Consider the following 17,536-nt stretch of genomic DNA (forward strand, 5'->3'; position numbering starts at 1 on the left):
CTCTCCCCCTCTCCCTCTCTCCCGTCCCGTTTCCAGGTGATCTCTCCCTCTCTCCCTCTCTCCCGTCCCGTTTCCAGGTGATCTCTCACTCTCTCCCCCCCCTCCCTCTCTCCCGTCCCGTTTCCAGGTGATCTCTCACACTCTCCCTCTCTCCCGTCCCGTTTCCAGGTGATCTTGGCGCTGTCGAGCCACCTGAGCGCTGTGGAGTCGGAGAAGCAGAAGCTGCGGGCGCAGGTGCGCCGCCTGTGCCAGGAGAACCAGTGGCTGCGGGACGAGCTGGCGGGCACGCAGCAGAAGCTGCAGCGCAGCGAGCAGGCCGTCGCCCAGCTCGACGAGGAGAAAAAGCACCTGCAGTTCATGAACCAGATCAAGAAGTTCGACGAGGACGTCTCACCCTCCGTGAGTGGCCCTGGGGTCTGCGGTGTTGCCCGCCAGCGCGGGGCTGAATTCCTTAACGCCTTTCAACGATTAGATAACAATTATCTTTACCTGTCTCGTATATATCCAAACTCGGTTCCTTAAGGTTGTCACAGCTGGGTGTGGATAAGCTCCCAACGGCGTGCGTCTCAAAGCACCTCTGATGACCAGGCCCAGCGCCCGGCCTTCCCGCGTGGCTCAGCTACAAAGCCTGGCGGAACCGTTTCTACTGACAAAGGCGGGTTACTGTCGCCTTAAAACCGGCCGCCTCGGGCTGACGGGGCCGGCAGCTCGTCCAGGAGGTGGAAAGCTCCGCTGCCTCGCGGCTGTACCCGCTCACGGGGAAGGCATCAGGAAAAGATCCCAAGGGAAATTCCGGAGCTGGAGTCCCCGGAGTGGCCCTGGCGACTCCCGGTGCCAAACTGTATCGGTCTCTGCCGTTCCTTCGGGTTCGTCAGCTGTCTGGAGAGGGGGGAGCTGACTCTGTGGACTGATCTAGTTTCCCTCAACCCCATTCTCCCGCTTTCTCCCCAACCCTGTGATCCCCTGACTAACCAAAGAACCCATCAACCTCCGCTTTAAACATACCTGTAGCCGCCTGTGACAACGGATTCCACAGATTCACCACCCTCTGGCTGAAGAAATTCCTCCTCATCTCTGGTGTCTGGGGACGTCCTATTCTGAGGCCGTGCCCTCTGGGTCGAGTTGGTGATGTTCCACTCCGCACCTCGTGACGCTTCGGCCGACAACCTTTCCGTCCTTTAGCAATTCTGTCTTTTTTTTTAATGAGGCCCAGTTGAGCCGGCTCGACGCTCAGCCCAGCGCGGATGGAACGCATGCGAGGAGCTGGCCGGATTCGAACCAGGGACCGCTCGCCTCGCATGCCAACGCATTGCCGCTTCTGATGGACCCAAAGGAATGGCAGAGACTGATACAGTTTGGCACCAGGAGTTGCCAGACTGCGTTGAACTCAACGTAGGTTTTACCTCAGGGAGTCCAGCTCCGGATTTTTCCCTCCGGAAGCCTCCCCCGCGAGTGGGTACAGCCCCAAGGCAGCAGAGGTTTGAGATCAGAGTTTTCCTTCTCCTAAAGCAACTCTTGTTAAGAGAAGGCCCCTTCTCTTGTCAGTAGAAACGGTTCCACTCGGCTTAGTAGCTAAGCCATCCACGTAGGCCAGGAACTGGATTTGATCGTCAGAGGCGATTTGAGATGCACACCTTGGGGAGCACTTAATAGGTAGTGGGAGTTTATCCCCGCTACCACCCCCCAGCTATAACAACCTTAAGGAACCAGTGGACCCCTGCCGTTAACCGAGGGGGGTGGGTCCTTGGAGCCCAGGTTGGGAACCCCTGCTCTAAACCCTTCCTGCCCACGTTCCTGTCTAGGTGAACTGAACGCAGAATCGGGTCCATCGTCACTGACGTGCGTCGTGAAGTTTGTTGTGGCAGCAGTACAATGTTATACATTTAAAAAACAGATCATAAGTCACAGTAAGAAATATATAATATATAAATAGTGCAGAAAGACAGCAAGATAGCGTAGCCTTGTACCTGTCTGAATGTCGAAGTTGTGCCCAGAAACAGGTCCACCTTATTCTGACTTTCCCCTGTCACACTACGTTGTGAAGATGATTGTACAGTGCAAAAACATGAAAGGAACTATAGGATGTATAAAATGAACAGCATATGTCACATCTGCATTGAAACCTACGGTGAGGGGAGTTGTTTGTACTGGCGACCAACGCCGTCCGAGGGTGCGCTGAGGGCAGGTGTGGCCGCAGTCGGAGAGGGTGTTGTACACGAGCAGTGGTACCGAGAGGTGCTGACATGTGCATGTGCAGAGCGTCAGACAGTTCAGGGGAGACTTGCCCGGAATCTAACCCAGCAAGGACAATAATTGGGTAAGCTGCTGTCCTGTGTATCGAGATACAGCGGAGGAAGTCGATCGCACAGATCAAATTCTTTTGCACTGAGGTAGTACAAGGAGAAAGCAGAATAGAGCATCGCAGTTATAGAGAAAGCGGAGGCTGTAAGGTGCATGGGTCACGAGAGGCAGATTGTGAGGCCTTTCTCATACCAGAGGGCCGTGCAATAATATTGGAATTGGTTTACTATTGTCATGTGTACGGAGGTACAGATCAGATCGTTACACGGTGTACTGAGGTAGAACAAGGTGAAACAGAATGAAGTGTCACAGCTGCAGAGACAGGGAAACAGTATGGAGCAAGATCGTAACGAGGTAGATCGTGAGGTCAAGAATCGATCTTGTAGTCCTAGGGAACTGTTCAATTGTCTGATAACGTTGGGCTAGAAGCAGTCCTTGAGGCCGGTGGTACACGCTTTCAGGCTTTTGTATCTCCTGACGGACGGGAGGGGAGGAGAGAGAATGACCAGGCTGGGTGGGGGTCTTTGATCATACTGGCTGCTTCACTGAGACAGTGAGGGGTGTCGACAGAGTCCGCGGAGGGGAGGCTGCTTTCCCTGATGTGCTGAGCTGTGCCCATGACTATCTTAAGTTTCGTGCAGTCGTGGGCAGAGCAGATGTTGTACCGAGCCTGGATGCCTCCGCTTTGGATGCTTTCTGTAGTGAGGGGCAACAACGGCCACGAAGACAGTGTACCGGGAGTTTCACCCTGTGTCTGACCCCGGGAGTGTGTGATGGGACGGTGTGGAGGGAGATTCACTCTGTGTCTGACCCCGGGAGTGTGTGATGGGACGGTGTGGAGGGAGATTCACTCTGTGTCTGACCCCGGGAGTGTGTGATGGGACGGTGTGGAGGGAGACTCACTCTGTGTCTGACCCCGGGGGTGTGTGATGGGACGGTGTGGAGGGAGCTTCACTCTGTGTCTGACCCCAGGAGTGTGTGTTGGGACGGTGTGGAGGGAGTTTCAGTCTGTGTCTGACCCCGGGAGTGTGTGATGGGACTGTGTGGAGGGAGATTCACTCTGTGTCTGACCCTGGGAGTGTGTGGAGGGAGCTTCACTCTGTGTCTGACCCTGGGAGTGTGTGATGGGACGGTGTGGAGGGAGCTTCACTCTGTTCCTGACCCCGAGAGTGTGTGATGGGACGGTGTGGAGGGAGATTCACTCTGTGTCTGACCCCTGGAGTGTGTGATAGGACGGTGTGGAGGGAGCTTCACTCAGTGTCTGACCCCGGGAGTGTGTGATGGGACGGTGTGGAGGGAGCTTCATTCTGTGTCTGACCCCGGGAGTGTGTGATGGGACAGTGTGGAGGGAGCTTCACTCTGTGTCTGACCCCGGGAGTGTGTGATGGGACGGTGTGGAGGGAGATTCACTCTGTGTCTGACCCCGGGAGTGTGTGACGGGACGGTGCGGAGGGAGCTTCACCCTGTTTCTGACTCTGGGTGTGTGTGATGGGACGGTGTGGAGGGAGATTCACTCTGTGTCTGACCCCGGGTGTGTGTGATGGGACAGTGTGGAGGGAGCGTCACTCTGTGTCTGACCCCTTTTTTTTAATTATTATTACAAAATCCTTTATTACAAATATCGGTGCTATACAATATATACAAAACAGTGGCAAACACAATTACTGCACTACAAATAGACAATAGACATTACACCAGAATGTTGCCATCTCTATCTACGATGGCATTTACACCCCGCGGAGCCCATCGGTCTCGAAACTCCTCTAAGGCCGCTGTGGACTGCGCGTGTTCTTTTTCAATAGTTAACCTGGGCACGAACATACCCCCTAAACATTCTGTGTCTGACCCCGGGAGTGTGTGACGGGACGGTGTGGAGGGAGATTCACTCTGTGTCTGACCCCGGGAGTGTGTGATGGGACGGTGTGGAGGGAGATTCACTCTGTGTCTGACCCCGGGAGTGTGTGACGGGACGGTGCGGAGGGAGCTTCACCCTGTTTCTGACTCTGGGTGTGTGTGATGGGACGGTGTGGAGGGAGATTCACTCTGTGTCTGACCCCGGGAGTGTGTGATGGGACAGTGTGGAGGGAGCGTCACTCTGTGTCTGACCCCTTTTTTTTAATTATTATTACAAAATCCTTTATTACAAATATCGGTGCTATACAATATATACAAAACAGTGGCAAACACAATTACTGCACTACAAATAGACAATAGACATTACACCAGAATGTTGCCATCTCTATCTACGATGGCATTTACACCCCGCGGAGCCCAACGGTCTCGAAACTCCTCTAAGGCCGCTGTGGACTGCGCGTGTTCTTTTTCAATAGTTACCTGGGCACTAATATACCCCCTAAACATTCTGTGTCTGACCCCGGGAGTGTGTGACGGGACGGTGTAGAGGGAGATTCACTCTGTGTCTGACCCCGGGAGTGTGTGTTGAGACGGTGTGGAGGGAGCTTCACTCTGTGTCTGACTCTGGGAGAGTGTGATGGGATGGCGCGGAGGGAGCTTCACTCCGTGTCTGACCCCGGGAGTGTGTGATGGGATGGTGCGGAGGGAGTTTCACTCTGTGTCTGACCCCAAGAGTGTGTGATGGGATGATGCAGAGGGAGCTTCACTCTGTGTCTGACTCAGGGAGTGTGTGATGGGACGGTGTGGAGGGAGCTTCACTCCGTGTCTGACCCCGGGAGTGTGTGATGGGATGGTGCGGAGGGAGTTTCACTCTGTGTCTGACCCCAAGAGTGTGTGATGGGATGATGCAGAGGGAGCTTCACTCTGTGTCTGACTCAGGGAGTGTGTGATGGGACGGTGTGGAGGGAGCTTCACTCTGTGTCTGACCCCGGGAGTGTGTGATGGAACGGTGTGGAGGGAGATTCACTCTGTGTCTGACTCCGGGAGTGTGTGATGGGACGGTGTGGAGGGAGCATCACTCTGTGTCTGACCCCGGGAGTTAGTGATGGGATGGTGAGGAGGGAGCTTCACTCTGTGTTTGACCCCGGGAGTGTGTGATGGGACGGTGTGGAGGGAGATTCACTCTGTGTCTGACCCCAGGAGTGTGTGATGGGATTGTGCGGAGTGAGATTCACTCTGTGTCCGACCCCAGGAGTGTGTGATGGGACGGTGTGGAGGGAGCTTCGCTCTGTGTCTGACCCCTGGAGTGTGTGATGGGACGGTGCGGAGGAAGATTCACTCTGTGTCTGACCCCGGGATTGTGTGATGGGATGGTGTGGAGGGAGCTTCACTCTGTGTCTGACCCCGGGAGTGTGTGATGGGACGGTGTGGAGGGAGCATCACTCTGTGTCTGACCCCGGGAGTTAGTGATGGGATGGTGAGGAGGGAGCTTCACTGTGTTTGACCCCGGGAGTGTGTGATGGGACGGTTTGGAGGGAGATTCACTCTGTGTCTTACCCCGGGAGTGTGTGATGGGACGGTGCGGAGGAAGATTCACTCTGTGTCTGACCCCGGGAGTGTGTGATGGGACGGTTTGGAGGGAGATTCACTCTGTGTCTGACCCCGGGAGTGTGTGATGGGACGGTGTGGAGGGAGATTCACTCTGTGTCTGACCCCGGGAGTGTGTGATGGGACGGTGTGGTGGGAGCTTCACTCTATGTCTGACCCCGGGAGTGTGTGATGGGACGGTGTGGAGGGAGATTCACTGTGCGTCTGACCCTGGGAGAGTGTGATGGGGACAGCGTGGAGGGACAGTTTCATTAACATTAATTTTTTTCTCTGTCTGCTGTCAGGAAGAGAAGAATGGGGATTCCGGGAAGGAAGCTCTCGATGATCTTTTCCCGAACGACGAGGAACAGTCGCAAGGTGCAGGTCTGGGGTGATGTGGCCGTGGTTTGGAAATCTCTGCCTCGGGGTGGGAGCTGGGATCTGGGACAGGTGTGGTGTGGAACCATCCGGTCTGACCCCGGGGGGGGGGGGGATTTCGGCAGGGAGCTGGAAAATTGTCCTCAAATAAACTGCAATCAGTGGGGTCTAGGGTTTCTAGCAACGAGGGAGGATTGCTTGTTGGGTCTGGGGGTTGAATGTTGGATGAAGAGATGGATTCAATAATCAATCTCTCTCTCTATCTGTCTGTGCCTCACCCTCACCATCACACTGCACCCCCTTCCCACCGTCTGCAACTGTGTTTCCCCCTGGGGTGGGGGTTATTTTGTGCTTGTCCGCTTTCCTCATCTGTTACCCTCTGTGTGCTTGACTCTCTGCCTCTTCCCCTCCACACCTGCCTCTCTCTATTCCCCCCCCCCCCCATGACAGGGCAGCAGCCTCACACGGTGGGCGACGCGGCCCAGCACGGGGGCTACGAGATCCCGGACCGCCTGCGGACCCTGCATAACCTGGTGATCCAGTACGCCTCACAGGGGCGCTACGAGGTGGCCGTGCCGCTCTGCAAGCAGGCGCTGGAGGATCTGGAGAAAACGTCCGGCCACGACCACCCCGACGTGGCCACCATGCTCAACATCCTGGCCCTGGTGTACAGGTGGGGGCCCCGGTTCGATCCCCGGCTCTGCCGGTACCTGTGTGGCGGGGTTTGCGCGCTCTCCCTGCTGGTGCTCCGGTTTACTCCCAAGCCCTAACGTCGAGCAGATTCAGTCGCCCCCAACTCTCCCGGTTTCATGGGGGGGTGGAATTGAGGGGGATGAAATAAATTGGGATCAATGTAAATGAGTCTGCACAGATTTGATGGGCCGAGTGGCCTTTTTCTGTGCTGTACCTGAACTAGATGATATTGATCACTCAGGTGCGATTTAGGACGTTCACTCAGGGGCCACTCTATCAGCTACAGCTGCAAATACCTAGTCAGCCAATCACGTGGCAGCAACGCAGTGCAAGAAAGCATGCCGACATGGTCAAGAGGTTCAGTTGTTGTTCAGATTAAACATCAGAACGGGGGAGAAATGGGATCGAAGTGACTTTGAACTTGGACTGGTTGTTGGTGCCAGGTGGGGTGGTTTGAGTATCTCAGAAACTGCTGGTCTCCTGGGACTTCCGTGAGGTGGCCGTGCCGCTTTGTAAACGGGTGCTGGAGGATCTGGAGAAAAACGTCGGGCCAAGACCACCCCGACGTGGCCACCAGGCCCGACGTACTGGCCTTGGTGTACAGGGTTTGCAAAAGACAAACAAAAACCATCCAGCCAGCGGCGGTTCTGTGGGTGAAGACGCCTTGTTAATGAAAGTGATCAGAGGAGATTGGCCAGACTGGTTCAAGCTGACAGGAAGGTGACAGTAACTCAAATAACCACCCGTCACAACAGTGGGGTGCAGAAGGGCATCTCTGAACGCACAACACGTCGAACTGTGAAGTGGATGGGCTACAGCATTGGTATCTCAGGCGGGCTCTCGAGAGCGGGAGACCAGCCTCCACCTTGCTTCTCCAAGCCCCCCCTCCCCACCCCCGGCCCCGACTCGGGGACCGACGGGCTCTCACCCTCCGTCAAAAGAGAGAGAGAGAGGAAATGAATGTGATCAAAGTGAATAATCACAGGTGCCAGACGGGGTGGATGGAGTATTTCAGAGACCGCTGGTCTCCCGGGAATTCTCGTGCAGAGCAGCCTCGGGAGTTTACGGAAGACGGCGTGAAAGACAAAAAACCGTCCAGTGAGCCGCGGTTCTGCGGGCGAAGACGCCTCGTTAATGAGAGGGGTCGGAGAAGAACGGCCAGACCGGTTCAAGCTGACAGGAAGGTGACAGTAACTCAAATAACCACACGTTACAACAGTGGTGTGCAGAAGAGCATCTCTGAACGCACAACACGTTGAACCTCGAAGTAAGTGGGCTTTGCAGCAGGAGACCACGGACATGCACCAGGTGGTCACTTTATTAGGTAGAGTAGGTATCTAATAATTGGCCACTGAAATACAACACGACAGTACAGGCCCGTCAGCCCACGATGTTATCCCACCCTTCTAATCTTTGCCAAGATTAACCCTTCCCTCTTACCTGGTCCTCATCATCCACGTGCCTTTCTACAAGTCTCTTCAGTGTCCCCGCCTCACCCACCACGTTCCACACACCCACCGCTCGCTGAGTTTTAAAAAAAATCCCACCTCTGAAACCGCACCCCCCCTTTACTTTACAAACTTTGTAAAATAATGTCTCTTCCCCCCCCCCCCCACCCCCCACTTTGTTGGCCATATCGGCCCTGGAGAAGGTCTCTGGCTGTTGTCTCGATCTATTTCTTTTACCATCTATCAAAGCATCCTCCTTTTGCTCTGAAAAGAAAACAAGCAAGCTCAAGATCAAGAGACTCTGCAGATGCTGGAAACCTTGAGAGAGAGAGAGAAAGAGAGAGACGCACGCACACAATCACACGCACTGACACGCACACACACGCTCACACATGCTCACATGCACTCACACTCTCCCTCTCCCCCCCTCTCCCCCCCCCCTCTCCTCCCTCCTTCCCCTCCGTAGGTGCTGCCCAACCTGCTGAATTCCTCCAACATTTTGGCTTGCACCCCCCCCCCCCCCGCCCCCAGTTCAGGCACCCTCCTTTAAGATGGAACCTTAATAGTGTGCCAGCCGTCCGGGTTCGGTTGGCGCCGCTGTCTGTGAATGAGAGCGTTCCCTCCTCACCGCCCTCCTGTGCGACCAGGACCAGGGGGCGCAGCCTCAGGAGGCCCTGTACTGCACGACGTTCTAATTCCAAATGGGACTTGCGTGATCCATATCGTCTCTATAATGGAATTTCAAAAGTCAGGAGATTATGTTGCAACTTTATAAAACAGCCACGTGAGTGCCGACGACGGACGCTAGTTAGAAACTGTTCGGCAACAGCCTCCTGTCCCAATTAAGAGGCATGGTGTCCCAGATAAACAGAGAATCTCAACTATTTTCTCGATTAGTTTTATCAAGTTATCTCAAATGAGAGACTGCCCCAATTAACCGATGGCTCAGTTAACCAGAATCCACTGTACTTAAAGTGAGGGTTGTTAAAGTTCCTGATTAGTAAGGGCAACAAATTTTTTCGGTGGGAGGACGGGGTTGAGAGGGATAGTAAGTCAGCCATGATGGAATGGCAGAACAGGCTTGATGGGCTGAATGGCCCAATTCTCCTTCCATGTCACATGTTCAGTGGCTGTAACTAATAACAGTTAGTTTGTTTAAAGAATTATATATCAAATTGACTTTCTGTACTGGATACAGAGGGGGTTGAGGGGCATGTAGGTGGTTTGTGCACGATGGGCTGAGTGGCCTGAGATAATAATGGGCTTTCCCGTTCTGTGCAGGGACCAGAACAAGTACAAAGAGGCAGCACACCTCCTGAACGATGCACTCAACATTCGGGAGAAAACACTGGGCAAAGATCACCCGGCAGTGAGTAACTCCGACGACAGCAGCTAGCGTGCATGAGCAGCAGCTGAGGGCTCCGGGCCTGTACTCACTGGCAGTTAGAAGGATAAGCGGAGAATCTCATTGAAACCTATCAAATATTGAAAGGCCTCAACAGTGGATGTGGAGAGGATGTTTCCTATATTGGGGGAGTCTAGGACCAGAGGACACAGATAGAGTGGATGTGGAGAGGATGTTTCCTATATTGGGGGAGTCTAGGACCAGAGGACACAGATAGAGTGGATGTGGAGAGGATGTTTCCTATATTGGGGGAGTCTAGGACCAGAGGACACAGATAGAGTGGATGTGGAGAGGATGTTTCCTATATTGGGGGAGTCTAGGACCAGAGGGCACGATAGAGTGGATGTGGAAAGGATGTTTCCTATAGTGGGGGAGTCTAGGACCACAGATAGAGTGGATGTGGAGACGATGTTTCCTATAGTGGGGGAGTCTAGGACCAGAGGGCACAGTTAGAGTTGGATGTGGAGAGGATGTTTCCTATAGTGGGGGAGTCTAGGATCTGAGGACACAGATAGAGTGGATATGGAGAGGATGTTTCCTATAGTGGGGGAGTCTAGGACCAGAGGACACAGATAGAGTGGATGTGGAGAGGATGTTTCCTATAGTGAGGGAGTCTAGGACCAGAGGACACAGATAGAGTGGATGTGGAGAGGATGTTTCCTATAGTGGGGGAGTCTAGGACCAGAGGACACAGATAGAGTGGATGTGGAGAGGATGTTTCCTGTAGTGGGGGAGTCTAGGACCAGAGGACACAGATAGAGTGGATGTGGAGAGGATGTTTCCTATAGTGGGGAAGTCTAGGACCAGAGGGCACAGTTAGAGTTGGATGTGGAGAGGATGTTTCCTATAGTGGGGGAGTCTAGGATCTGAGGACACAGATAGAGTGGATATGGAGAGGATGTTTCCTATAGTGGGGGAGTCTAGGACCAGAGGACACAGATAGAGTGGATGTGGAGAGGATGTTTCCTATAGTGAGGGAGTCTAGGACCAGAGGACACAGATAGAGTGGATGTGGAGAGGATGTTTCCTATAGTGGGGGAGTCTAGGACCAGAGGACACAGATAGAGTGGATGTGGAGAGGATGTTTCCTGTAGTGGGGGAGTCTAGGACCAGAGGACACAGATAGAGTGGATGTGGAGAGGATGTTTCCTATAGTGGGGGAGTCTAGGACCAGAGGACACAGATAGAGTGGATGTGGAGAGGATGTGTCCTGTAGTGGGGGAGTCTAGGACCAGAGGACACAGATAGAGTGGATGTGGAGAGGATGTTTCCTATAGTGGGGGGTCTAGGACCAGAGGGCACAGATAGAGTGGATGTGGAGAGGATGTTTCCTATAGTGGGGGAGTCTAGGACCAGAGGACACAGATAGAGTGGATGTGGAGAGGATGTTTCCTATAGTGGGGGGTCTAGGACCAGAGGGCACAGATAGAGTGGATGTGGAGAGGATGTTTCTTATAGTGGGGGAGTCTAGGACCAGAGGACACAGATAGAGTGGATGTGGAGGGGATGTTTCCTATAGTGGGGGAGTCTAGGACCAGAGGACACAGACAGAGTGGATGTGGAGAGGATGTTTCCTATATTGGGGTGGTCTAGGACCAGAGGGCACAGCCTCCAGATGCCCATTTAGAACAGAGATGAGGAGGAATTTCTTTAAGCAGTGGATGCTGAATTTGCGGAATTTATTGCCCAAGTCATTTGGGTATATTTAAAGCACGGGTTGATAAGTCAGAGGTTACGGGGTTGAGAGGGGTGATAAGTTAGCCGTGACAGAATGGCAGAACAGACTCGATGGCCCAGCTTCTGCTCCTATCTCTTGTCGTCTAAGGATTTTACACAGGAGGATGAGGATTGGACTCGGCCTCCGCACCAGACGCTCCCTCCGTCTCTGACTCTTCCCCCCCCTGTCTGCCCTCTCCTAGGTGGCAGCCACTCTCAACAACTTGGCCGTCCTGTGCGGTAAGCGGGGGAAGTACCGAGAGGCAGAGCCGCTCTGCAAGAGGGCGCTGGAGATCAGGGAGAAGGTGGGTGCTTGCGCTGGGTGCCCTGCGCCTCGCAGAGGTGCCGGGCAGGGACCCTCCCTCCGCGCCAGAACGACGCCGGAATCAGGTTCATCGTTATTGACGTGAAATTTTGTTTTGTGGCAGCGGTAAAGCGGGAGGCAAGAAAAAAAACTACTGTAATTTACAATAAATGATGAATAGTGCAAAAGGGGAACTACGGGACCTGGCAGAGTGACAGTCTGGCACAGACTAGATGGGCTGAAGGGCCTGTTTCTGTTCTGTCGTGCTCTATGACTCTGAGGTAGGGTTCAAGGACTAGACATCTGATGGCAGCGGGTAGAAATAGATACAGGTTTCCCCCGCTATCCGAAAGTAGAGTGTTCCTATTAAACAGTTTGTAAGCCGAAATGGCATAAAGCGAAGAAGCAATTACCGTTAATTTATATGGGAAAAAGTTTTGAGCGTTCCCAGGCCCAAAAAAATAACCTACCAAATCATACCAAATAACACATAAAACCTAAAATAACACGAACGTATAGTAAAAGCGGGAATGATATGATAAATACACAGCCTATACAAGTAGAAATCATGTAAATATAGCGTAGTTTCACTTACCAGAATCAGGACAATTTAGCCAAAACTGATTTGTAGAAAAAAAATCGGCACGTACACGCACGCGCACACGCCTGCCCACACAAGGCTTCATGGTCATGCTCGTCTTTCTCGGAATAAACACGAGTTTAAAGCGGGCGCCTTTTTCTCCGTAAGAGCGAAAATCCTCTTCAATTAACGAAAACAGGTCCTTCATAAAAGCAAAGTGGCGTAAAGCGAACTTTCATAAAGTGGGGGACACCCGTATATTCCTCTGGAAGGCCCCATCCTGAGCCCCACGTATCGGTGCAGCTACAAAGAACGGCGTCTATATTCGGAGTTTGAGGAGATTCGGTAGGTCACCAAAGTCCTTCACAAATGTCGAAAGTGGAGAGAGCATCATCGTCTAGTATTGTGGTGGCGGGGGGTGCTACTACACGGGATTAGTAAAAGCTGCAGAGAGTTGTAAACTTCATCAGCTCCATCGTGGGCACTGGACTCCCCAGCATCAAAGGAGCGGTGCCTCAAAAAGGCAGCGTCCATCACCAAGGACCCCCATCAGCCAGGACATGCCCTCTTCTCATTGCTACCGTCAGGGAGGAGGTACAGGAAGACACACACTCAGCGATTCAGGAACAGCTTCTTCCCCTCTGTCATCGGATTTCTGAATGGACGTTGGACACATGGACACTACCTCACTGTTTAGTTTTGCCTGCTTATTTAATTTAATATTTACTGTAATTCCTGGTTTTTATTGTCTTATGTTGCATTATGTTGCCACAAAAACAACAAATTTCATGATATATGCCGGTGATATAAAACCTGCTTCCCTCTTGTTCTGGGTCGACAGTCCCACGCCGCCAACTTACGACTGTGTGACTAATTAACCTACCAGCCGACTTTGGGATCTGGGAGGAAACCAGAGCACCCGGAGGAAACCCACGCGGTCACAGGGAGAACGTACAAACTCCTTCCAGACGGCGGCGGGAATTGAACCCAGATCACTAGCACTGTGACGGGTTAAGCAAACCGCCAACGCTACCCTACCTCTGCCTCCTTCCAGCAATCTCGTGGCTCCAGGCTGAAGGCCCTATAGAAGAAGAGGAAAGCCCTTAACTCCCAGTGCAGTCATCAAGACGCCATCATGACGGCGTTTCTTATTTTTATGAGGCCGAATTGCTAGCTCGATGCTCGACCCAGCGTGATGGGAAGCGTGCCAGGGGTACGGTTGGATTCGAACTTGGGAGCCCTCGCTCCAAAGTCCAACGCTGATGCCACTACGCTACCAGCCGGCTAGAAATCCCATGGAGTTTATCTAGTTAATGCAGAATTGGCAGACGTTACTAAGATTCAGCTTGAGTTTATTATCTCAATGACATCACAGGAATGTGGGGCTCACCACTTTGTAATCAATTAATATTTGATTGTTTTGAACGGAGACTTTCCTCCGTTTAATGTCTATCCCTGATTACCCCCTGAAAATTAAAGATTAGTGTGGGGGTGTAGAGGTTAGCACCAGCGACCCAGGATCCATTCCCGCCGCTGACTGTGAGGAATTTGTACGTTCTTCCCGTGCCTGCGCGGGTTTCCTCCCACAGCCCAAAGATGGCTGGTGGGCTAGTTGGCCATTGCGATTTGTCCCTGATTAGGCCAGGATTAAATCGGGGGGGAGGGGAATTCCTGGGTCATTTTGCCTGAGGGGCACCTTAAATCGCGTTGGGTCGGAGTTCAGAAAGTGCGGGACAGAGGAAATCGGGCCTGGGAGTTGAACTCGTGCTTGTTCCTAACCCCCTCCTTCCTCCTGAAATCCGGGGCGCCAGGCTTTGGGGAAGCCCCACCCGCATGTGTCCGAGCAGCGGAACGACCCTGGGCAACTCAACCACTGAACTACCCGGGCAGCGTAAAACCTCAAGTTGTCTGCGGGACGCGTTAAATCCCGTTGTTGCGTTGGGCGGGAGGAGGAGGAGTTTGTAAGCCGTGGGACGGAGAGTGAAGAGGTGGCGGACTGGCTCTGGAAAGTTGAACTTGTGCTTGCTTTTGTTACTTCCCCCCCCCCCCCCCAAATCCGGGGGTCCAGGTTTTGGGGAAATCTCACCCAGATGTGGCCAAGCAGCTGAACAACCTGGCCCTTCTGTGTCAGAACCAGGGCAAGTTCGAGGAGGTGGAGAAGTACTACCAGCACGCCCTGGAGATCTACGAATCCCAGCTGGGACCTGACGACCCCAACGTGGCCAGGACCAAGAACAACTTGGTAGGAGCCTGGCGCCGTGGCTGGGGGCTGTGGCGGGGGGATGGTGGGCTGGGGGTTGCGTGACGAATAGCATCGAGCCACCGGTATGGAGGGATGATCCTCGGACCGGAGAGGGGTCAGGTTAGGGTTTAGGGGCGACGTGGGGGAGGGGTTAAAGGTCAGGCAGGGTCTCTGGACGCGCGATGAAGGACGCCGGCGGGTGGGTGTGGGGCCGACGAGCACCGTGTGGACCAGTACACTGCTCCTCAAACCCAAAAATGGCCGCACCAAAGATCGGCCGCACTTGTCACGCGTGCATCGAAACACGCGGTGAAACGCGTCTGAGGATGTGCTGGGTGGGGGGGGCAGCCCGCAAGTGTCGCCCGTTTCCGGCGCCAATGCAGCGTGCTCACAATTCGCCAACCCTAACCCGTGCGACTGGGTTGTGGGAGGAACCCGGAGCACCCGGAGGAAACCCATGCGGTGACGGGGAGAATCTGAAACCTCCCGACAGGCAGCGGCAGAATTGAACCCGGGTGACTTGTTCTGTAAGAACTGCTAACGGCTACAATCCCCCTCTGCTACAGCAAGGTCTGAATGGGATATGAGTCAGTATTGGTACGATCTCGCACATTGTTCATCCAGATCAGATCATTACACAGTGTACGGGCAGTCCCCGAGTTACGAACATCCGACTTACAGACAACTCGTACATATGAATGGAGGAAGAAGATCGCTGACCGCCATTTTAAGTCAGATCATGATGCCGTCTGCTATTTTAAGTCGTTGCCGTTAACACTGTGTTGAGTGTGTAACTTTGTATTTGGCTTAATATTTCCTAGCAAGATTCACCATGACCCCCCCCCCCCCACTTTCAAGTCAGCACCACCCCCACTTGACCCATTTGACCTGTCTCAGTGCGGGTGGACTTTAGGACCCGGAGGAGCTCCGGACCCGCCACCCGCGGCTGCTGCTGTATTTTTTTATTAAGTGCGATCGTGAACAACAGTCAGATCAGAAATGCTGATCAAGTCAACTAGTTCCTAAAGAGAACTCTGACAGGCCAATCAGGCGGTTCACGGCTGCTCAGCGGTTGAATGTAAAACCCGCAGTTTTCTGTTCCGTTGACGGAAAATGATCGCGATTGAAAATAAAGCGGAAATAATAAAGCGATTGGAAAGAGGTGAAACGCCGTTGGTCATTGGAAAAGCTTTAGGCTACAGACAGCAACGATCGGAACAATTTTGAAGGGTGAAGTGAGAATAATGGAGCATGAGAAAGGCCCTGCCCCGATGAAAGCTACAATTATTACTAAGCAACCCAATGGTTTAATTATTGAAATACATAAGTGTTTTATATGCACGGAAAGGTAAAATATATACTATATACTAAGACAAACTGATGCTAAATAATACCGGATGTACCTGTTCCGACTTGCGTACAAATCCAACTTGAAGACAGACGCAGGAACGGAACTCGTTCGTAACCCGGGGTTACCTGGCCTGTATCGAGGTAGAACAAGGTAAAGCAATAACAGAATGCAGAATAAAGTGTCACAGCGAGAGAAAAAGTGCAGTGCGGGTAGACGGTAAAGTGGAAGATCGTAACAAGGTAGATTGTGAGGTTAACAGTCGCTTTTATCATAGTTGTGAACAATTTCTTATAGTCTTATAACAGTGGGATAGTTGAAGTTGTCCTTGAGCCTGATGATAGGTGCTTCCAGTATTTTGTAACCCCTGTTCGATGGGAGAGGGGAGATGAGAGGGTGGCTGCGGTGGGGGTCTTTGATTATGCTGGCTGCTTTCCTGAGGCAGTGAGGGGTGCAGACAGTCCATTGAGGGGAGGCTGGTTTCTGTGACGAGCTGAGCTGTGCCCATGACACTCTGCCGTTTCTTGTGGTCATCAGCCGAGCAGTTACCAATAATGACATCTTTTATAAGCCTCCCTCGAAAAGTCATGATTGCTTCCATTCCCTTCCCTCTCAGGCATCCTGTTACCTAAAACAGGGCAAATACAGAGAGGCAGAATCGCTGTACAAGGAGATACTGACCAGAGCCCACGAGAAAGAGTTTGGTTCTGTCAGTGGTAAGTAAAGTTTCTACACCGTCCCATCACACACTCCCGGGGTCAGACACAGAGTGAACTCCCTCCGCACCGTCCCATCACACCCTCCCGGGGTCAGACACAGAGTGAAGCTCCCTCCGCACCGTCCCATCACACCCTCCCGGGGTCAGACACAGAGTGAAACTCCCTCCACACCGTCCCATCACACACTCACGGGGTCAGACACAGAGTGAAACTCCCTCCACACCGTCCCATCACACACTCCTGGGGTCAGTCACAGAGTGAAGCTCCCTCCACACCGTCCCATCACACCCTCCCGGGGTCAGACACAGAGTGAAGCTCCCTCCGCACCGTCCCATCACACACTCCCGGGGTCAGACACAGAGTGAATCTCCCTCCACACCGTCCCATCACACACTCCCGGGGTCAGACACAGAGTGAAGCTCCCTCCGCACCGTCCCATCACACACTCCCAGGGTCAGACACAGAGTGAAGCTCCCTCCACACCGCACCATCTCACACTCCCGGGGTCAGACACAGAGTGAAGCTCCCTCTATCCTGGCCCCAGGGACCAGACACTCATTAGCATGAGGGAGGAGAGGTTCCGATGCAGAAACGATTCCCAGAGCCTGAAGATGTCACTCTTAACCTGCAGGAGAAAATAAGCCAATTTGGATGCACGCTGAGGAGCGGGAGGAACAGAGTAAGGTGAGTAACTGTGTCTGTGTGTCTCTCTCTTTTTGTCCAAGCACTGACCCAAGGGGTTCTGTGTCATTAACAACCCATTACTGGGAGCACTTCACACACCCAGGGCACCGTCTGAACCACGGTCGATCCCAGCTCAGTTACGTCAGGGCAACTGGTCACACGTTGACGCAGATTTTTGAATCTGGGTGAGGAAATTCAGCGAGCAGATCTCTGAACTTGAGATCCAGGCTGCTGAAGACTACATGACTGTGGGTCTAATCCAGGTTGCGATCAAAAC

The 17,536-nt window shown here is 53.1% G+C and overlaps 1 protein-coding gene across 5 annotated transcripts in view; it reads left to right on the forward strand.

The window, feature by feature from the left end:
* The window catches only part of LOC132384056 (kinesin light chain 2-like), a 41,979-nt gene that overhangs the window by 10,180 nt on the left and 14,263 nt on the right, over positions 1 to 17,536 (forward strand). For all 5 annotated transcript variants that reach the window (XM_059955352.1, XM_059955354.1, XM_059955357.1 and 2 more), the window contains 8 exons: positions 169 to 399; positions 6,048 to 6,120; positions 6,571 to 6,793; positions 9,543 to 9,630; positions 11,586 to 11,687; positions 14,335 to 14,508; positions 16,473 to 16,572; positions 17,207 to 17,259. In XM_059955352.1, the coding sequence (XP_059811335.1) occupies positions 169 to 399; positions 6,048 to 6,120; positions 6,571 to 6,793; positions 9,543 to 9,630; positions 11,586 to 11,687; positions 14,335 to 14,508; positions 16,473 to 16,572; positions 17,207 to 17,259 (1,044 nt within the window). The remainder of the gene's footprint in view (positions 1 to 168; positions 400 to 6,047; positions 6,121 to 6,570; positions 6,794 to 9,542; positions 9,631 to 11,585; positions 11,688 to 14,334; positions 14,509 to 16,472; positions 16,573 to 17,206; positions 17,260 to 17,536) is intronic.

This window comes from Hypanus sabinus, chromosome 31 (genome assembly GCF_030144855.1).
Source record: "Hypanus sabinus isolate sHypSab1 chromosome 31, sHypSab1.hap1, whole genome shotgun sequence".
Classification (NCBI taxonomy): domain Eukaryota; kingdom Metazoa; phylum Chordata; class Chondrichthyes; order Myliobatiformes; family Dasyatidae; genus Hypanus; species Hypanus sabinus.